Genomic DNA, 22956 nt, shown 5'->3' on the forward strand with positions numbered 1-22956 from the left:
TGGATAGTGCACAGATTGCCCTGCTCTGGACCAAAGTCGACACAGTCAATAATGAGGAGAGATGGGACTGGAATTCCATCCTGGCTGCAGAGGAGGGTGGCTCTGACCATCCCACTGGGCATTCTAGATCTGGGACAGGCAGAACATATTGAAGAGCTATAGGGAGAGGGGTTCCTGGAGTTCCATGACAACTAAGTCCGATGAGCTGTCCCCTGCCCCCGTATCAGCAGAAATAAGGACAATTCAGAGAGAAAGACCAGACCAATAAAGGTTGGGAGATATTTATTTTCTTTAAACAAGGTCATAAATAACAAAAAACGAAGTAGGTCCCAGACTCCGGACCATGCAGCAGGACAGGGGTGAGAGATTGTTGAGTGGAAAGATGGAGGGGGCTACACATCACTTAAGACAGTCACAGAAAAGATGGGCTTCAGGACACTGCTCCTTCCTGCCCTTGGAAATGGCGTGCCTGGGCAATAGGGACAGGCCACAATGCTGTCAAGGCAGCTGGAAGAAGGCAAAGACTGGGGATGCCAGGCTGTAACGCTTCTATGTGGAGTGATGTGAAATCCACAAATGGCAAAGAGAAGCTGTAGGTTTGAAGAGGCAAGAGGGCACTGCACACCTCCAGGAACCAGCTATGAACATGGTGAAATTTGATGATTAAAAACAATTCCATAGGCTTTGGGCTGTGGTTTTGTGCATGGGCTGTATTTAACCTGGGTTGCTCTGTGGCAGGTGAGGGCTCAAGAGGCCCCTGGAGCAGCCTGGCCTCAGCCCAGGGCAGGTGCCCAGACATGTGGAGTGGGACAGTAGGCCCTCCCAGATGGGAGGCCATGTGCTTGGACTGGCTGGACCTGATTTTCAGGCTGGTTTCTTGTGATGCTACCCACCACCACCCCTCCCGGTGCCTAAGGATGGGATTTTGGCCTCTCTGGGTCTTCCAAACCTGGAAGAGTATGACTGGGATAAAATGGTACCTGACTAGTGTTTTATTTGAAAGGGAAAAATAAGGACCACCCCATACATTGTCCATCACATGAGGCAGGGTTGGACCATGCCAAGACAATCTCAAGGAATGGAGGTCCCTGAGCCTGGGAAGACATTTGGACTCAGGTGTATCGCCTGACACTAGGAAGAGGGGCTCAGTATGGCAAATCTGGAGGCTTTACCCTAGGCAATGCAGGGAGAGCAGGCAGGAGATACCCCAGTACAGGGAAGGGAAAGGCGCAGGGGAGCCTTGGGCTGGGGAAGCCAAAGTTGGTCAAGGACCCTGGAAAACAATGCTTTTGGCAGAATACATGAAAAGGTTGGTACATCTCGGGGTGCCCGTCTACAGGGAGCCAGTGTCACATGGCCAGGCGGGACGGGGAGGAGGAGACAGTGGCATCACAGTGGCCTCTGGTGCGACGTATTTACAACAGAGCTTGATGTTGAGGAGGGGTGGACAGCAGGTCACTAACAGCCAGGAAACACACTGTGGAAGAACAGAAAGAGAAGGAAAAACAAATGTAACTATCAATAGCTTTCCTTTGCTTATCTGGGTCCTCCAGGAAGCCCTGCCTAATGACCACCAAAGCAAATCTGACCCATCTCATAGCCCCGACCAAAGGTGGACCCAGGGTCTGCTCTCCGTGTGCTGCTCATTTGCCCAAGGCTCCAAATGGTCGAAGGGCCCCAGACAAACACTGTTCAGTAGAGAAATTAGGTCTTTATTGTTGGTTCCTGGGATCCATCAATGGTCAGTTGTTAGAGGGATGGCTCAGCACAGGGGTGTCAGTTCTGTGGTTTACTATCCCAGGGTCTCGCCACCATCTCCAGTGCTTACCCTGCCCTGTTACTCTCATCTGTCAGACCCTGGAATTCAGAGTTCTCTAAGGCAGAAGTCATTTCCTTTTCTTAATATTTCTTCTTCAAACTTTCTGAGAGTGGGGAACAAGTTCCCCCAAACCCTCACCAAAATCAGAGAAGAGACTTTTCAATGGTAGGAATGACTCCTCATCAGGGTTGTGGGCTCTCTGAGGATCAAACGCCTTCTGCAGTACAGACTAGGAGCTGGCTGAGGTGGGTCAAGACCACCTGGTTTGGGGTCAACATGCCTCTCTTCTTCTTCCTCAACAGAGCCCAACTGTGTTTCCTTAAACAGACGAAGAGCTTCCTAGGATGAGAGGCCTGGCCCTGTTTCTTCCTCTAGACCAATAGAGGGGGAAATTTTGCCTCCCTTGAGGCATTTGGTAAAATCTGGAGACATTTCTGTTTGTCAGAACTGTGTGTGGGAGGGGTACTACTGTTATCGGGTGGGTAAAAGCCAGGGATACTGCTAAACATCCTACAACGCACAGGACAGCCCCCACAATGAAGAATTATCCACCTCAAAATGTCAATAGCGCTGAGGTTGAAAACCCTGCTCTAGAGCTTCCAGGATCACCTCTGCAGAGTGGCTAATATTCTGCCAGCTTTGGAAAGGGAGGGGAAGCAAGCATGGCAGAGGCACCCATTCCATTCCCAGCTTGCTTAGTAGCTGGCCATGGGAAGACACTCTGCAACACTGTAGAAAACCCTGCTCTAGGCCAGGTGCGGTGGCTTGTGCCTATAATCCTAACACTTTAAGAGGCCGATGCGGGTGGATCACTTGAGGCTAGGAGTTCAAGACCAGCCTAGCCAACATAGAGAAACCCCATCTTTACTAAAACAAAAAACAAAAAACAAACAAAACAAAAATTAGCTGGGCATGGTGGCGCATGCCTGTGATCCCAGCTACTCGCGAGGCTGAGGCACTAGGATCACTTCAGCCCAGGTGGCAGAGGTTGCAGTGAGCCAAGACTGTACCAAGGAAACAAAAAAAAAAAAGAAAAAAGAAAAAAGAAAGCCCTGCTCCATGGCCTGCCCAGCTTTCCTTGACAGCAGGGCAGGAGAAGCCAAAGACAACTTCTCTAGGAGCCTAGAAATGGACTGATTCCTATCCCAGCCTCCCCAAAGGGGCACCTCAAGAAGAAATGCACATCACAGTGGGGGGTGAGACTAGGCACAATTTATTCACAGCCTCAGCATCAACCCACTGGAGCACAGCACAAAGCAACAACCCACCATGGCTTTGTAGAAACAGACATGCCAGGCTCTTCACTGAGGAAGAAGAAGAAAGGCATGGTGACCAAACCAGGCAGGGGTAAGGCAGAGGTATTTATAGTCCTGCAAATATCTGTTTGTCAGAGTTGGCCAGCACTGCTGGGGTTCTTAAACCCTTGTACCCGCCTTACCACTGGAATCCACCGATGGGTTCTGCAAACCTGTGCCGGATCAGGAAAGTGGCAACAGCTTCAGCTACCTGGAAAAGGGAGAGATATTCCAGGCCATATGAAGGTTACTGATGGGGCTTAGCCTTGGGCTGTCGGCTACTGTTAGACGGTTAGGCTCTACAGTGCCCTCATCCCACCCACAGGTCTGAGTGGCTTGAAATTAAAAGGACCTAGGCCCTCCCTAGCAGAGCTAGGAGACTCCTCCCCACCATCCTTGCCAGGGATAGCTCCAAAGAGCTCAAGAGGAATGACGTGAAGGGCTTATTTGTGCCCTTAGAGTTACAAAACAGTGTTTTCCCACAGGAAGAGTCCATATTAATTCCTAACCTTGCCTGTGGTTTAGGGAGCAGTTTCTACCCTAATCATCCCTCTTCCATCTGGCTTTTGCGGGTATTGGAGAAGTAGAGCTTAAGATCTTAACCACAGGGCCCTGGGATGAAATAGCAGGGTGTCAGTAGCTCCTCAGCACATATACACAAAGCCAATACCATAAGCAGCTGCCAGGGAGAAGTTGGAGAGCTGGTGGAATTGCATCTGCATAGGCTCCACAGCAGCTGCTGCAGGCAATGCAGGCTGAGACTCAGAGACTTGTCTTCTGTGACATCCAGGGTTATTCTCACAGTTGTCCTTTTACAGTCATTAAACACCAGACTCACCTTGTCAGGGGCATCCTCATGGACTGCATGGCCACACTGAGGTAGGACCTGCATCTGGAACTTCCCTGGAAAGGAGTCAAAGCAAGGCAACTTCAGGGACTAAAAGAGCCCTGTCTTATGCAGCCTCACAGGTCACTCCGGGAGCCCAGGACCTACCTCCCCATTTCCAACCTCACCTCAACACTCTGGACCCAATTATCAAGTCTTGCTGAGAATGGTAATACAAGTAATTATAACCTTGTGCCAATCATTTCCCTTCACTTTTTCCTTCTGTCCTATTTAGTGTACATTTACTCTGGGCCAGAGACACATAGAAGAAACAGTTCTTGTCCTCAGGGGATTTACAGTCCAGTAGGGGAGTAAAACACAGCAACCAACATTTTAATGCAGCATGTCATTCCTATGATGAAACTGGGCACGTGGGGCTGTAAGAGCATAAGAAAGGGAACTTCACAATCCAAGAGGGACCCAGGAAGGAAAAAAGGCTTGAAATGGCTTGGAATAAAAGAAGCTTGGCATGGTGCTTATGAGAGTGGTTAACAATAAGGCTGGAGAGGTAAGCAGGGGCCAAACCATTAAGGATTTTGTAAGCTATGTTAAGGATTCAAAATGTATTATTACAATAATAAGTTACCATGTGAGCACTTAAGCATGTGCCAGGCATTGTACTAAGCACCTTCTCATATTGTCTTCCAGAACACTGTAAGCTCATAAGTAATGCGACAATGATTGAGAATGAACAGTGATGACTGATAAAGAAGATCCCTAAGGAGACCCAGAGCCCCCATAAGTAGAGACAGCAGATTTTCTCAGCCTCAGATTCTCTATTTATAAAATAAAGGAATGGGATTGAAAGTTCTTCTGGTCATTACATCCTGTGGTTCTTACCCCAGTTACATAGGATTCAAAAAGTTTTCAGTATACTCTTCTATCCATTTTTAAAGTTGATTCTCAAAATCTACCCTATAAAATTATGCACGAAAATACTGAAATTCTTTTTTGAGATGATGAAACTGAGGCCAAGGTTAGTGAAAAGTGACCTGCCCAAGGCCACTTCGTTTATCAGTGGAGGAATAAGATGATCCCATTTAGTAAAGCCCAGCTTGTGCCCCTCCTCCTGCAGTAAGCTGCCTCTCTCTGGGTGCTCAAGCCTAGTCAACTCTCCCTTCTAGCTCCTAAAGGACTACTGTTAATGCACTTGGATCCAAACACAAAGCAGCACATGGCCCTCTTGTAAGTTTCAAGTAAGTTTACATTTTACATGCCACTGGTGCTTGCCTCCCCAGGAGTGTGTTATTTCCATAAGAACAGGGGACGATGGTGTTATTACTTGCTCTATATCCCTAATAAGAACTAACACAGGGTTAGGCACTGAGTAGATGCTTAAATCTTTAGCGAATGAATGATGAACAAATGACTAGATCCAAAACTTATAACTCCAATCTCCCTGTTGTTTCTGTTAGATCAGCTCTGATGACTAGGGATGCATTTGTCCTTCCTCTTTGGAAGAGTAGGTATAATCAGGGAGAACTCACATACACCAACAACACTGTGCCAGGTACACATAAAATAACACGCTCATGGGTAATCCTCACAATAAGTGTCTAAGCCCATAATGACCAACATCAGTGCCATGAAAAAAAATCACACAGTCCCAGCTCATGGTCCTGTTCCAGGCCTCAGGATACAATGTAGTTAAAGGAAGGCAAAGCCATGAAGGTCTGGGACCAGAGTTTTATATTCAAGAGGCTTTGAACAACTATTATGAAGGAATATAGCTCCCTTTGCTGTGGAAAGCTTGAAGATAGCTAAAAGAACAGTTTGAGAGGCCCATGAGACATCCAGCAGTTTTGCTACATGGGCTAGGACTGGACCTCAGGAGAGAGGGATGAGGTGGATGTTTAGCTTTGGGAGTCATCAAGGTACAAATGGAAGCCATGCAATTGTCCAGGGAGAGTAAGTAGGGAAGAAAGGTCTAGAACAGATTCTGCCTGAGCCTGAAACTTTGGTCTTGGAGTTGGCACCTCTTCTTCCCATAACCCAAAAGTTGCATGCCTACTGACTTCACCTTCACTGAGTCTTTTACCTGTACTAAAGCAAGAGCCCCCACAAAATTGGACCCGCTGCCTCCACTGTCATCTAGCTAACATACATGCATCTGTACACAGTGCTCAGCATGTCACTTTTCTACTCATTATACCTCATGATCCGTTTGAGGCTGCCATCAGTTTTTTCATTTTACGGATTAAGAAAACTAAAGCTGAGGCAAGTCAGAAAACTTGGCCAGAGTCAAAAAATTACTGGAAAAGCAGTATTCAAAATTCAGTTTTCTGAACTTCAGAGACTTTACTTTTACCATCTTACCATGCTGTCTTCTAAACAGGTATTTATACCTTTTTATATCTGGATTATCTTGAGCCTTTCCCTTTCCTAAAAATTCTAACAATAATAAAAATACTGGCCAGCTGCAGTGGCTCACACCTGTAATCTCAGCACTCTGGGAGGCCAAGGCAGGCAGATCACTTGAAGTCAGGAGCTTGAGACCAGCCTGGCCAAAATGGTGAAACTCCATCTCTACCAAAAATACAAAAATTAGCCAGGTGTGGTGGCGCATGCCTGTAATCTCACTACTGGGGTGGCTGAGGCAGCAGAACTGCTTGAACCTGGGAGGCAGAGGTTGCAGTGAGCCGAGATTGGGCCACTGCACTCCAGCCTGGGCAACAGAGTAAGACTCCAAAAAAAAAAAAAAAAAAAACCCACAAACAAAAAACTCATCAGAAGTCAGAATATCTCTTTTCACAGTATCATACACCTATACAGTACTTTATAATTTTAAAACACATTGCCTCATTTTAACTCTTATAACTGAAACATAGGTAGTATTACAATCTTCATTTTTGGATGGATTTTTTTTAAACAAATTGAAGCTCAGGAAGGGGAAATGACTTGCCCATAATCACAGAGTGTGCCAGGAGTAGAGGCGGGTGTCCAACTTGGGTCGGACTCTCAGGTTCGGGCTTTCTCCGCTGTGCTTCACTATCTCAGGATGCTAACTGCCCTATCACCCTTTCTTCGGGAAAGGCTCCAGGGGCATAATTTCTCGATAACTTACCTTGCATCTGGCCAATAGTTAGATCTTTATCCAATCTATCAACACCTAGAAAACAAGAGAATTCATTGTGAAACAGATTTTGCTGTTCAAGTACTAAGTAAAAAGTGTTACAAGTTGTAAACATGATAACATTCTCAATTCATGTTTATACCAATCCTAACTCCCAGAGCATATTCTCACCACCAGATGAAACATTTCAGGTTGAGATTCCCCTAAAATCACTATGTTAAACTGGTTCTGAAAACAGAGTTTTACTATTTTAATTCTCATAATACTCAGAATATCCTTATACCACTGTATCTAGCTCTAGGCTAAGAAGGACTTGAGCTTGACCAAGTAGACAGGCCAGGCCAGAATTAGGTCATCCTAACGCTTAGATGAATGCCTATGCTTAGTTAGGTTTAGAGACTGGGTGTAGGGAGGAGAAAAGGCATAGATGAATGAGGAAGGTACTCTACTTTGGATGTCACTACTCATTTGGTGAGAAGTTTTAATGAGGTCATATTGAGATGACAATATACCAACACTGCTATGGACTGAGTTGTGTCCCCCTAAAACTCATGTTGAAGCACCAATTCCCAATGTGACTGTATTTGGAACTAGGGCCTATAAGGACGTAACAAAGGTTAAATAAGGTCATGAGGGCAGAGCTCTGACATGATAGGATGAACGTTCCTAATTAACGTCCTTAAGAGAAGACACACCAGAGAGCTCACGTTCACTCTTTCTTGGCCATGTGAGGGCACAGAGAGAAGGCAAGCCAGGAAGAGAGCCCTCACCACAACCTGACCATGCTGGCACCCTGATCTCAGACTTCCAGCCTCCAGAACTGTGAGAAAATAAATTGCTGTTGTTTAAGCCACCCAATCTATGGTATTTGGTTATGGCAGCCTGAGCTGACTAATACATGCACATATACACTTACCAGCCAAGAGCAGCAATTTAGGAATGGGACAACTAAGAAAGAGATTGGATAAGCCTCGGAACCAGCCATCCCAGTATTTTTCTGTTTTTGCCAGTTCAATTCTCCAGGTGTATGGATGGTCTTTCTTGGTCTGGAGGAATAAGAGCAAGTTCTGAGTCTCCGAGGGCAAGCCCTGGAGGAACAGGATTAAAAACTAGATCCCTGGGAAAAGGAAAGGGAAGGAAACTAGCACTTATTAAGGACCTACTGAGTCCCAGACATTTTCATATACATTCAGTCCTTCTAACAGTCTTGTTGTATGGGTCACTGTAATATTCATTTTAAGATAATTACGAGTTTACTTTTTATTGCTATTAGTTTCTGTGAGTTTAGGAAACTTTCTTAAGATCACAAAGCTAGTAAGTGGTAGTGCCAAGATTAAGCCTTTCTCATACTTGGTTGGCAAAAAGGATGTTTTTCATCAAAATAGTAACTACAAAGAACATATTGCAATATGAAAAATGCTTATAATATAAGCAAGAAACAGATTACAACATGTCATCGAAGTTAGGATTAGTACTGGAAAAATGTGGCATACTCATAGTAAAGTACGAAAAAGGAAAACTGAAAATAGGTTGATTTGTTAGTAGAGCATTTTTTCTTGTATTTTATAATGATATAATGTTCCTGCAATAGTAATTTTGAAAGGCAATATGAGACAAATATGACAAAATGTCAACATTTATTAAATCTTTATAGTAGATAAGTACAGAGTATGCAATCATATATTGGCTGAAAAAATAATTTTCTATAGTTTTCTATACCATTGAAATATTTCAAACATTATAATTGAAATAAATATACTGAATCAACCACAATATGAAAATCTAAAAGTGACCACGAGATATTTAACATACTACGTTAAAGATCACTGGATGCTTAAGATGTCCATACTACCCAAAGTAATCTACAGATTCAACATAATCTCTATCAAAATTCCAATGGCATTTTCTTTTAGGAAATAGAAAAAAATCATCTTAAAATTCATATGGAATCTCATGAGACACTGACTAGCCAAAAGACTTTTGAAGAACAAAATTGGAGAACTCACACTCCCCAGTTACAAAGCTGCAGTAATTGAAACAGCTTGGTACTGGCATAAAGACAAATAGACCAGTGGAATAGAATAGAGAGCCCAAAAATAAACCTTCACATAAATGGTCAGATGATTTTTGACAAGAGTGCCAAGACCACTCAGTGAGGAAAGAATAGTCTCTTCAACAAACAGTACTGGGATAACCAAACAGATATGCATATTCCAAAGAATGAAGCTGGGGCCTTATCCCCCAGCTTCATTAAAGACCTAGTAAGACTAAGATTAAAGATCTAGTAAGTCTAGTAAGACTAAGACATAAAACGTCTAGGAGGAAAAGCTGGACACTAGACTTGGCAGTGATTTCTCAGATATGACACCAAAAAGCAGTGAACAAAGGCAAAAATAGACAAATGGTACTATGTGTATGGAATGGGAGAAAATCTTTGCAAATCATGTATCTCATAATGGATTAATATTCAGAATATATAAAGGATGCCTACAATTCAGCAACTAAAAACATCGAGTAACCTGATTAAAAAATGGTCAAAGGGCTTGAATAGACATTTCTCTAGAGGTGATATAGAAGTGGCCAATAAGCATATGAAACGATGCTTAACATTACTAATCAATAAGTAAATGCACATCAACACCACAATGAGATACCATCTCACCCCTATTAGGATGACTACTATCAAAAAAGAGAAAAATAAACGTTGGTGAGGATGTAGAGAATTTGGAACCCTTGTGTACTGAGTTGTAAAATGGTTCAACCAATAAGAAAAACATCAAGGCAGTTACTCAAAATATTAAAAATAGAACTACTACATGATGCAGGAATCCCACTTATGGGTACATATCCAAAGAACTGAAAACAGAATCTCAAAGAGGTATCTGCAAACCCATGTTCATAGCAGCACTATGGATAACAGCCAAGAGGTGGAAGCCACTCAAATGGCCACTGATGGATGAATGAATAAACGAAATGTGGTATATACATATATAAGTCAGTCAGAAAAAGGAAAGAAATGCTATCACAAGCCGCATAGGGACTGAACTTTGAGGACATTATGCAAAGTGACATAAGCCAGTCACAAAAAGACATATATGATCCCACTTATACGAGGTATCTAAAATAGTCAAATTCATAGAAACAGAAAGTAGAATGGTGGTAACTGGGGCCTTTGGAAGAGTTTTGGAAAAGGGGAGTTGCTGTTTATATCTCAGATGTTTCACAACAATGTGAATATTAACTGTACACTGAAAAATTACCGAGATGGCAAATTTTATGTGGAAGGAAGGAAGGAAGGAGGGAGGGAGGGAGGGAGGGAGGGAAGGGAGGGAAGGGAGGGAAGGGAGGGAGGGAGGGAGGGAAGGGAGGGAAGGGAGGAAGAGAGGGAGGGAGGGAGGGAGGGAGGGAGGGAGGGAAGGAAGGAAGGAAGGAAGGAAGGAAGGAAGGAAGGAAGGAAGGAAGGAAGGAAGGAAGGAAGGAAGGAAGGAAGGAAGGAAGGGAGGGAAGGAAAGATGGCCAAATGGGAAATCAAGAAACTTGAGTCTTCTAGTCCTGTCTTTGCCACTGATTTTCTCAGGTCCCTTCCCTTCTTTGGGCCTTGGTCTTCTGTCAATACAAGGAGACATAAAGGTACCTTATGATTCAAATATTCTCACTAAAGAACTAATTCTATTCTCCACTGTTAATATTTACCAGGGGTAGGACACTTTAAAGGAAATACTGCCATTTCAACCTGGAACCTCAGCCTGTCCTATTCCCCACAACACTTTCCTTTAATGAGCCATTTCTAAGAGATCAGCTCCACTGTCAGAGACAAGGCATAATCTCACAAGCCCCTCCTACATGCACACTGAACTTCACAGGGAAATGACAAATTTAACGTAAGAGAACCTCCAAAAAGTAATATTATAATATATATATATAAAACAGTTCATCTCAAATCTTAAAATTTGTAAAACCAAAGGAAAAATTCTGGATAGAATTAGGATTTCTCCTGTATTTAGGTTATTGGAAATAAATCCTTTCTCCCAAGAGCTAGATCACAAAGTTTAGTTTAGATGCCTATTAGATGCTATGAAAATGGTAATAAAGCGGGTTGATATAATGAGATACACTTGTTGTTGGGTGGGAGAAACAGAAAGTTGGCTAACAATCTGTCTGGGATGTTTACCTGGGCGAGATGCAGTTCTCCACACAAGGGCATCCACCACAGGCCTTGCATTATCTCCCACTGTTTCACTGGAAAAGTGTTTAAAAACATAACGCTTTGTGTCAGTCAGATCTGACTGAATGCAAGTCCCAAAGCCATCATTAACTAATAACTGTGGGTCCCTTGGGAAGTTACTTAATTTCTTCCAGCCTGCTTTTTCTTTCTTAATTTTATTTTATTTTATTTTTTTGAGACAGAGTCTCACTCTGTTGCCTAGGCTGGAGTGCAGTGGCGCAATCTCGGCTCACTGCAACCTCCGCCTCCTGGGTTCAAGCAATTCTCCTGCCTCAGCCTCCCAAGTAGCTGGGACTACAGGTGCACGCCACCACACCCAGCTAATTTTTGTATTTTTAGTAGAGACAGGGTTTCACCATGTTGGACAGGATGGTCTCGATATCCTGACCTTGTGATCCACCCGCCTCGGCCTCCCAAAGTTCTGGGATTACAGGCATGAGCTACTGTGCCCAGCTCCAGCCTGTTTTCTTAGCTGTGAAATTGGCAGCACAAGATCTGAAAGAATTGTAAGGATGAGCTAAAGATACTCATGTATATGAAACAACAGGAGTGTGGTCTGGCACATAAACAAGTATTAAAAATTTTTTTTAATATAAAGGATGTCAATAACCTTGAAAAAGAACAACAAAGTTGGAGGACTTACACACTGTCTGATTTCAAGACATACAACAAAGCTACAATAACGAAGACAGTGTGGTACTTGCATAAGGGCAGACATATAGATCAATAGAATAGAATTCAGAGTCCAAAAATAAAATCTAACATTTATAGTCAACTGATTTTCAGCAAAGGTGCCAAGACAATTAAATGGGGAAAAAGGAGCCTTTTCAATAAATGGAGCTGGGACAGACTATTTATTGGATATCTACATGCAAAAGAATGAAGTTGGTTCCATTCCTGGTATTATACACAAACACTGACTCAAAATGGCCTAAATGTAAGAGCTAAAACAAGAAAATTCTTAGAAGAAAACATAGGTATAAATCTTCATGACTTTCAGGCAAAGCCTTCTTAGATATAATACCAAAAGTACAAGGGACAAAAGGAAAAACAGATAAATTGAATTTCATCAAATTAAAACTGTCTGTACTTCTAAGAATGCCATCAAGAAAGTAAAAAGACAACCCACTGAATGGGAGAAAGTATTTGCAATTTAGGGATCTGTATCTAGAATATATATAGAACTCTTAAAATTCAGTAATAAAATCAAATAACCCAAGTAAAAAATGGGCAAAGTATCTGAATAAACATTTCTCCAAAGAAAATACATAAGTGGACAATAAGCTCATGAAAAGAAACTCAATATCAAGAGTCAATAGGAAAATGAAAATCAAAACCACAATCAGATACTACTTCATACACACTAGGATGGCCATAATCACAAAGAGAGAAAATAACAAGTGTTGACAAGGATACTGATTAACTGGAACACTCATACACTGCTAGTGGGAATGTAAAAGGGTGCACCTGCTTTGGAAAACGGTCTGTCAGTTCCTCAAAAGGTTAAATATACTTACCATATGATCCATCAGTTCCAATCCTAGCTGTGTACCCAAGACAAATAATAAAAGCCTATATCCACACAAAAAGTTACACACAAATGTTCAAAGAAGTATTATTCATAATAGACAAAAATTGGAAACAACCCAAATGTCCATCAAGCGATGAATGGATTAAAAACTGTGGTATAGCCATACAATGGCACATTATTCAACCATATAGAGAAATGAGGTATTTGATACGTGCTACAATATGGATGAACCCTGGTAATTTTATTCTAAGGGAAAATAAGTCAGTCACAAAAGACCACATATTATTAGTTCCATTTATATTTTATGTCCAGATTAGGCAAATCTATAGAGATTAGATTAGTGGTTGCCAAGGCTGGGAGGGTTGGGGAGAAATAGGGAGTGAATACTCATGGACACTCCTTATTAATGTGCCTCAGTTCACCCTCTCAACAGAACTGCTGGAGTTTATGAAACCACATAATTGGGCTTATAAAAAAAAATACAAAGAAAAAATGAGTTAGAATTAAAAATCGAGGATCTGGGTGTTTTAGCTTTAACTTTTATGTGTGACCATGGGCAAGTATCTGTACCTAGGTTGTAAAATGGTGATAATATCTACAATGCAGAACTAAAATGAGAATTAGAGATGATAAATGTGAAGCATTCAGCATAGTGCTTAGCACATGATGGGTAAAAAACAATTAATTATATTAAGAGTCTCAAATCTACTAAATGTGTGCTTGATGACCTTGGGCAAGTCTCTTAACTTCTGAGCCTCAGATTCTACACCATAATATGGGAGAAAAGATCTCTCCACACCTCATAAGATGGTGAGAGGACCAAATAGACCATGAGTTATTTATACCTTTGTAAACTCTAAAGAGGTACAAAGTATTATATTTCTGATCACTGACTTTAAAGATGGCAAGGAGATCCTCAAATTTAAAATCCTGTTTAAAAATGTATTCTCCCTCTTGCTAACAGCAGCATCTCCAAATGCAAAGGAGTAGGTCATTACATGTTCATTATCTGCCATTAGTAAGATGTTTATAATCAAATCCATCCCTAGTCTGCTGTTCATGATCACTAAACATTTTCAAGAAAAAAGCACTTGTTACCACTACTTGCCTAGCAAGTACTTATAAAACACTATTTATACAACCCTGAGCTAAATGCAGAGGGAAATTCATGCAGAACATCAGTTTCTGCCACAAAATACACATTTTTTGTTTGTTTGGAATACAATTCTTGCACAGAGGACAACATGAGTCAACAGATGACTAGCAAAGGACCATAGGATTTCTGAGTGTGACTTATAAAATCAGTTATATGACTTAGTATGTACAACTTCAAAAAAAAAAGTGCTAAGGTGTGTCATATAGACTTTCAGTGCTGTGTTGGAAAGAGAGTGATATCAATTAAGGTCAGAAAGCTTCCCCAGGGAAGCTGGGTGTGGTGGCACGCACCTGTAGTCCCAGCTACAGATACTGGGGAGGCTGAGCTGGGATGATCACATGAGTCAAGGAATTCAGCCTGGGGACCATAGCAAAACCCAGTTTCAAACGAACAAACAGACAAACAAAAAAAAGAAAGAAAATGAAAGAAAGCTTGCTCAAGGAGATAAACTTTGAAAGACAGATGGACAGGGTAAGATCTGAATGAGCTTAGAATAGACTGGTAGGAAATGGAATTTTTCTCATGGGAGGAAACACAGGAACAGAAGAACAGGTGAGAAAGCAGTCTGTTTTAGGGGAGGGTAAACAGTGTAAGTTTTATGTTCCAATTGGTCAGAGCTATCAACAGCGCTTTACATCTTATAGTTAAGCTAAGTATCTCTTATGATAGTGTCTTTGCGCCCTAAAATACCTAACAGCAAACAAAAAGAACAATGTTGTCAGCCCTTCCCCACCCACACAGTTTGAACCATTCCATACCACATCTTTTCAAGAATCAATGTTTTAACCCACCTCCATGTCATCTTCCTTTTTCCTCTTGCTTATTGACTCACTTCCTTCCTCATCTTCTTCTTCTTCCTCTATGATTCCTTCCACTATAGATTTTGAGCCTTCTGGACTTGTAATTCCTTCACACCTAGGTTTTTTTAAAAAGTGCCATTACACACCTCTTTCCAATATACAAATTATCTCAGAGATACTCATGGCCTTTTAAAATCAAATGTTAGATAAAACTTAACAATCATCCTGGTAGGAGGATAGAATTGTGCATTTCCAGGGCTGTGGAAATCATGGCCAATGTATAACTATACTCCAAGGGCAGGTTTCCACTTCTTACACCAATACTGACCCATAGAAAGGAAACAACCATTTCCTCAGGCATGAGTTTTATTGGCATAATCTTACATAATCTTCATAACAATCCTATGAAGTAGCCCTGAAGAGTTAAGAAAATTGTCCAGTATCACCTAACTCATAAGTGGATAAGGCTGGGATGCAAATCCAGGCTCAACTAACTCCAAAACATGGTGCTTTTCTGCTGAACCCTGCTTACAGTAGAACAAGGCTCAAACAGAATGATAAAAGGCCTCACTTTTTAATTAGCTGACAGAAACCATCTGAACCAACCAATTATTGTTGTTTTTCTCTTTCAAATGGCATTTCTAGAACAAGCAAGATAAAAAGAGACTGGGATAAATTCAAAGGTCAGCGGTAGATTTTTAAGAATGATAACTTCTCCCTCTCTGTCTTCTGTGCCAAACCTTCAGTGAAGTGTACGTTCATAAATGTTTTGTTAAGTAGGAGTTTTATATGAAACTTGAGGTGCCAAGCTTCGCATGTAGTATACAGTATAGATGTGATTAAAAAAATAGTGTAACAAAGAAACACATGCTTTGAATTTCTACAGCCTGTGGATTAGGAGGTTCAAGGCAATTTCACCTAGATCATAAGGGGCAGGGAAGTTCCAGCTATCTAGGTGACAATTAACACACGTGCACATACACACTCTCCTACACATACGTTTATATATTAAGAGAAAACATCACTGGAAATAAAATTTTAAAATCACTCAACTATCTGCATATATGCCATATAAAATGCTTTTCTACTGATTAGACAAATTTGAGGTCTCAAAATATTTAGGAATTGAAAAGTGGGCAGTCTCACAGCTTATTCAAAGTCTTGCATTTAGACTACCTGATATTTCTACTGAAATTACCCTTTTAGGCATAAAACTCGTAATACAGGCCTTGAAGTCAAATACACAGGAGTTTGAATCTCAGGTATGTCATCCACGAGCTATGTGATCTTGGGAAACTACCTCTCTGAACTTCTATTTCCTCATCTATAAAGCAATACTTACCTTAAAGAGGTATTGTAGGGATTAAATGAGATAGTTGCAAATGAATTAATGAATCTAGGTAATAAACACCAACCGCTCCTGACATTAAAAAAGAAAAGAGAGAGACAACCGGCTGGGCATGGTGGCTCACGTCTGTAATCCCAGCACTTTGGGAGGCCGAGGTGGGCGGATCACAAGGTCAGGAGATAGAGACCATCCTGGCTAACACGGTGAAACCCCGTCTCTACTAAAAATACAAAGCTGGTAAGCTGGGCATGGTGGCACTTGCCGGTAGTCCCAGCTACTCGGGAGGCTGAGGCAGGAGAATTGCTTGAACCCGGGAGGCAAAGGTTGCAGTGAGCCAAGCTCACACCACTGCACTCCAGCCTGGGCGACCAAGTGAGACTCTGTCTCAAAAAAAAAAGACAATCAGACATTATGTACTTCCTGATGGCAGTACACAACATCACCTATCAAGTAGTCTGGCAAACAAAACACCTGAACCCAATGAAGCTTCTAGATTTAACTATTTACAGAGAATATAAGGAACAAAAGAATATGTTAAATTATGGCCTGAGAATTCAATCAGCAAATCCAGATCACGGGAAATTCTATGGGGCAAACAGGAAGGTTTCCTCAAGAAATAAATTGCAAGAAATCAAAAAAGAAAGCGAGATACAAGTGGAACCTTAGATTAAAAGATGCATGAGAGGTGTATCAACCAATTGCTATCTACTTATTTTGATTTTGACTATAACCATAAAAAATTATTTATGAGACAATCAGAAATGTGAATATTGATTAGCTATTTGATGATATTAAAGAACTGCCAATTTTTTAGGTGTAATAATGTCATTGTGATGATGTTTAGAGAGTCCTTATTTTTAGATCATATGAAAATCTTGCAGAGGAAATTATATTTGTTTGGAATTTGCTTCAAAATATTTTGTGACTGGGGAAATACATAGGGGCACAGATGAAACAAATGAGACATAGTTATGGGTTAATAACCATTGAAAATGGACAATGGGCACACTAGGGTCCATCCACTATATTACTCTTCTTTTATATGTGTGAAAATTTTCCATAATATAAGGTTTTAAAAATGAGACAGTGCATATAAAATACCTTGCAGAGTGCCTGGCAAATAGTAAACACTCAATGCCGTCATCATTTTCATCTAACTCCTGTCTCTTCTGTTGGGCAACATTTTCTCAATTCATCTCAAGTTTATTTTGTGACTATACAGCAATATCCAGAATGCCATGTAATTCCATCAGGAAAGTTCAATTGGGCTAAATAATCTTAGCTTATCCTTAGAATCTGGCTTTCACTCAGGCTATGCCAGAGCTGTTTTATTATAATTCCCTCACCGCCAGGTTTGGCTTAGAAGGAGACTGTTACTAGAATGAAACTCAGCTGCCATCACTAAGATGAACATAATTTTTCATGTCTATGCTCTGGGATTCTTTGCTTTTTAACACATACAGTTTTGCTAAGGTAATCCAGTATTAAATAGAGGAGGAAAGAAAAGAAAGGGAAGAAAAGGAAAGGAAGGAGAGAAAGGAAGGAAGGCAAAAGAAAATCTGTAATTCCCTCACCATGTTTCTGCCTCTCATCAGACCAAGGGGGAAAAATAAGACTTACTGTTTGACTTGGCCAACCATTGAGACACGGGCAGACTCCAGATTTCGAATCTGGCCACTCTTCACACTGTGAAAGAAAAGAAGGAAGAGAGAAGGGTATTCAGTATCCATTGTATCAAATCATTGGAATCAAATAATTCTACAGATTATGTGAGACCTAATAAAAAGTAGTGATCATCAGTGTTTCTTACTATAGAGATTGCCACTACTACTCACCTGGCTATATGGTTATAAGCTAGGTAGTAAAAATTAAGTAAAAACACCATAGCCATTTCAGTTCTGCAGCTATTTATCAAGAGGATACCAGGTGCCAGGCCTATATTCAAGAAGCACACAATTCAGTAGGGAGAAAAAGACACACATAATGTTAATATAATAAGGCAAGGTTCAAAGAAGGCACTTTATCACCAATGAGGAGGTCAGAGAAAGCTCCCCAAAGGTCACAGCTAAACTGAGGAGTATAGACAACAAGTTTAACCAGAAAATAAAAGAGGTTGGTTAGAGCATTCTAGGCAGAGGGCACATTGTGAACAAAGGTGCTGTGATGTGAAAGTCGGCAAGATAATGATTTTAGAGGACTGGGTACAAGGAGAAGCAGGGAGGAGGCAAAGGGGGAGCGTGACAGAATAGGACTGGTATGCAGGCGCCAGCTTCTCCAGGGCCTCGTGTGCTGTGCTACAGAGTTTAGGCTATCTGAATAAATTAGGCTTCTCACATTTGTCCACGTAAGTACAACTAAGGGCAAAGCAAAATGACTGCATTCCCAGGGGGAACTGGAAACACTGCCTGAAGCAAGCCACCAGGAGAAAGTGTTTCTTTAAATCTCATTTCTTAGTTAAAAAAATCATTCAAAATTTTAAAGCCCCCCTCCTCAAATAATGACATTATTTCTTACTTTAATGGTAAACTGAGGCAATCAGCACTATTACCTCTTTTAACTACCAACTGAATAAACAAATTCACCAATAATAATATACTCTGCCTTGATGCCTATTTAATACATGAAATATCTCTATTCCAATGAAGGCCAACCTTGGGCACTAGTTCCCATCCCCTCTTGCTTCTGAAAAGATACTGTTTCCTTCAAGTATCCTGTCTCTCTTTTGTGTCACTTTTTTTCTCTTGTGGATGTCACAACCATACTCTACTATCTAGCCTTTAAAAACATTCCCAATGCCACATTCACTACTACCTATTACTCCATTTCTCTGCTCTCCTACACAGCAAAGCTCCTCAAAAGAGTTATCTTGCTTTCTCTACTTTGTCACCTCTCATCCTTTCCCCAACTTATATCTGATTTTTATCTCCCATTTATTATCAGATATTTATTTTGCCAAGGTCATCTCTATCATGCCAATTCCAATAGTCATTTCTTGGCCCTCATCTTACTTGATCTCTCTGCAGCATCTGACACAGTTGTTCTCTCCCTCCTTCTACAAACACTTGCTATACTCACCTGGTTTTCCTTTTACCTCATCAACTGTGCCTCTTCAGTTTCTTTGTTGGATCTTCCTCTTCCTCCTAAGCTCTAAATATTGTGGAATATCCCAAGACTCAGTCTGGGATCTTTTCCTATCAATATGAAGTTCCTAGGTCTTCACATTCAATCTTTCACCTTTAAATATTAACTATGTGATGATGATTCTCCAATTTATCTCTAGTTCAGCCTCTTCTAATCTTCTAAGTAGTATATACAATTGCCTACTTAACATTTCCACTTACATATGTAATAAGCATTTGAGTTTATCCAAACAAAACTGATTATCTGCCCCTTATTTGCTCCCATATCTACTTCTTTCTGTTTCTACCATTCATCCAATTGCTTGGGCTAAAAACCTAGAAGTCATCCTTAAGTCCCTTCCTGCCCTCCCCCGTCTCTCTCCCAACATCCATTCCATAAACCAGTCCTGTCAGCTTTACCTTGAAAATACATTAAAAAATGACTCTCTTTCTTCCTCTGTTGCCATCCTAGTCTATGTTTACCACTCTGACTCTCCTATACTACAACAGTCTCCTAACCAACTTCATACCTCATTCCCCACTTCTTCTATTTGATTTTCCTCAGAACAGCCACAGTGGTGTAACCAAGATGCAAATTTGTATCTAACTGACCTCAAAGCCCAGGTTTCCCCTAACTTTTTTGTTTTGTTTCGAGACAAGGTCTCACTTTGTTGTTAAAGCTAAAGTGCAGTGGCATCATCATAGCTCACTGTAACCTTGAACTTCTGGGCTCAAATAATCCTCCCACCTCAGCCTCCTGAGTAGCTGGGACTACAGGCACACGCCACCACACCCGGCTAATTAAAAAAAAAAAATTTTTTTTTTTTTGTAGAGACAGGGTCTCACTATGTGGCCCAGGCTGGTCTCAAACTCCTGGCCTCAAGTGATATTCCTATCTCAACCTCCAAAAGCACTGGGAGTACAAGTGTGAGCCACCACATCTGGCCTAAAGCCCAGGTTCTTAATGATTATACCCCTGCTGCCTCTCATTAGGAAACCTATGAGAGCAAAAGCAGTAATTCACTGGCTTTATATCTCAACATAAAAAACATCTGGAATAGCCAAAATGGCCATCGGTCATAAACCTGATTCAGATATTCAGCAGAATAAAAAACAAAATTACCAAATACCTCATAGTATAACAATTTGCAGGTTCAGAAAAATCAATGACTCTCATGAAACCCAGTATCTTTAACATTTAACAAACAGAACCCTTATGCTATCCTGTATCTGGCAAAAGAAACAAGACTCTACCTTAAGAGAAGGCCTACCATGATACCCAGGCTGCATTAGGTACCCTTCTTCTATATCCCCTGGCTTCCTTCGTTGTGTTGTGTTTATGCATTTCCTTGTTTGCATCCCCAGTTTTTTGATGATAGAAACTGAGCCTGATTCATCCCCCAGTTCTTAGGTCAGGTACTGACACATCCTAGGCACTAGAAAAAAAATTTTACCGAATAAATTTTAAAGTTTGGAAATAGGGCCAGATGCAGTGGCTCATACCTATAATCCCATGACTTTGAGAGGCCGAGGCAGGCGGGCAGACTGCTTGAGCCCGGGAGTTCAAGACCAGCCTGGCCAACATGATAAAACCCTGTTGCTACAAAAAAAAAAAAAAAAAAAAAAAAACCCAAAAAACAAAAATTAGCTGGGCGTCGTGGTGCACATCTGTAGTCCCAGCTACTTGGGTGGCTGAGGCAGGAGGATCGCTTGAGCCCAGAACGTCAAGGCTGCAGTGAGAGCTGTAATCACGCCACTGGACGCCAGCCTGGACAAGAGTGACACCCCGTCTCAAAAAAAAAAAAAAAAAGTATGGATAAAAGATAGATGGGCTTTAGACAACTGAGCCAACTCTAGAATAACTTTCTCACTGGTTGTTACTGTGGAAGCAGGCAGGGCACCTGAGGTACAAGCCAAGCTGGCAGCAGCTACATTCTTGATGCTGTCTGCCCAAGATAGAGAGATCTGTTATTTCTGCAAGAACAGGAACCCTGCGTCACAGTAGTGAACAGGAAGTGGTAAAAACAACTTCACCAAACACAAACATCATTCTGACAAGCCATATTCTTGCATAAGACCCTTTGTCCTAGGAAAACTCCTACGATATATTTACCAAGTTCTAAATTTCCACTTGATATCTGATTCAGTTAACAGATATATTCTGCCTGCTAGGGCAGTCTGCCATATGCTATATGAAAGTATAAAAGAAATACAGAATAGCTTCTTCCCTTATGATGCAGGAAGGGCATTAAGACAGACATTAATAAAAATTAATATGAGCCATATCCCTCAAGGGAGGATTGGAAAACTTAAGGGTATACAGCGCTCTAATAGAGACTTAAAGGTCTCTAGTAATTTTGCTGAAGGAGTCATCTGGGTGGTTTGGAGAACTTAAGAGAAAATGTTCTGAAGAAGGGACTGGAGATAGAGTTAGAAGAATAGGAAGGAAGATAGGATGATGAAGACATTTATCCAAAGACTGATCTCCTTGTGGGAAGGGATAGTGTTTTATTCATCTCTGAATCTTCACCTGTTAGCACAAAATAAGTGTTTAATGAATACTTTATCAAATGATTAACTGAATTAATGAATAAATTCATTCCTTTGCTTCAATGGAATTCTGACACTGATTTTTATAAAAACTACCCATTGAGTTTATTTACCCAAAATCCAAATAAACGTGAGGGAATGGAACCTATAGCCATCTTCCATTTCTCCACCATTTTATCTGAAACACAGCAAGTAAATCCAAAACCATGGAGCATCAGAGGTGGATGAGGCCTTAGAAACCACCTAGTCTAACCTCTCACCTCAGAGGCAGAAACAGCTAGACCCAGCAGATGATTAATAATTACTAAGATTCCAGGAGGCACTACAGTGTATTGGGAAAAGAATGGGCTTCAGACAACTGAGCCAAATCTAAAATATTTTTAAATATTCAAAAAAATTCTGCTGTTTATATAATGTTTCCTCATATGTTATTACAATAAAGCATAGCAACTGAAATTCTATTCCTCGAACTCGGTGCTTGACCTAAAAAAGAAGAAAAGCTACAATCTAACATTTAGAATAAAGGCAACAGTGGCTGGGCACTGTGGCTCATGCCTGTAACCCCAACACTTTGGGAGGCTAAAGCAGGAGGATTACTTGAGGCCAGGAATTTGATTACTTGATTACTTGAGGCCAGGCTAAAGCAGGAGGATTACTTGAAGCCAGCCTGGGCAACACAGCAAGACCTCGTTTCTACAAAAAATTTAAAAATTAGCCAGGCTTGGTGGTGTGCACCTGTAGTCTTAGCAAATTGGGAGGCTGAGGTGGGAGGACTGCTTGAACCCAGGAGTTCAAGGTTGCAGTGAGCTAGGATCATGCCACTGCACTCCAGCCTGGGTGATAAGAGTGAGGCCTTGTCTCCTAAATAAATAAATAAGTAAATAAGCAAGCAAACAAACAAATTAATTAAATAAAGGTGACAAAGATTTGTTGGTTACCTCCATTCAATAGCATTCTCCAGAGACTTGAAGGTTTTAGGACGACCCCGTAAGAAATTCTGCATGCTATTAAGTGCATCCATAGCTGTACCTGGATGTTAAACAAAAACTGTAACCACATATTTAACTTATTCTGAGCATTTACACTTACTGAGTCAATTACTATATATCTGCTCTTGATGACTGCAGAATTTAGTGATGTTTGCAGAGAAATAA

At 41.1% G+C, this 22956-nt stretch overlaps 1 protein-coding gene and 1 non-coding gene across 3 annotated transcripts in view; one reads left to right on the forward strand and one right to left on the reverse strand.

Moving 5' to 3' along the window:
- Positions 1–265: 265 nt before the first annotated feature.
- Positions 266–22956, reverse strand: part of PPME1 (protein phosphatase methylesterase 1) — an 83851-nt gene continuing 61160 nt past the window's right edge. Inside the window, exons 7-14 of one of the 2 annotated variants that reach the window (XM_010366828.2) lie at positions 22741–22831; positions 17754–17819; positions 14777–14900; positions 7990–8119; positions 7065–7109; positions 3953–4017; positions 3258–3325; positions 266–1477 (exon numbers count right to left, since the gene is read on the reverse strand). In XM_010366828.2, the coding sequence (XP_010365130.1) occupies positions 1459–1477; positions 3258–3325; positions 3953–4017; positions 7065–7109; positions 7990–8119; positions 14777–14900; positions 17754–17819; positions 22741–22831 (608 nt within the window). In that variant the 3' untranslated portion in view covers positions 266–1458. The other variant, XM_010366826.2, reaches the window with a different exon arrangement.
- LOC115893764 lies at positions 2413–2551 on the forward strand. The gene has a single exon (XR_004053819.1). It is a non-coding gene; the product is annotated as a small nucleolar RNA SNORA7 (small nucleolar RNA).

Source organism: Rhinopithecus roxellana, chromosome 15 (assembly GCF_007565055.1).
Source record: "Rhinopithecus roxellana isolate Shanxi Qingling chromosome 15, ASM756505v1, whole genome shotgun sequence".
NCBI classification, from domain to species: Eukaryota; Metazoa; Chordata; class Mammalia; order Primates; family Cercopithecidae; genus Rhinopithecus; species Rhinopithecus roxellana.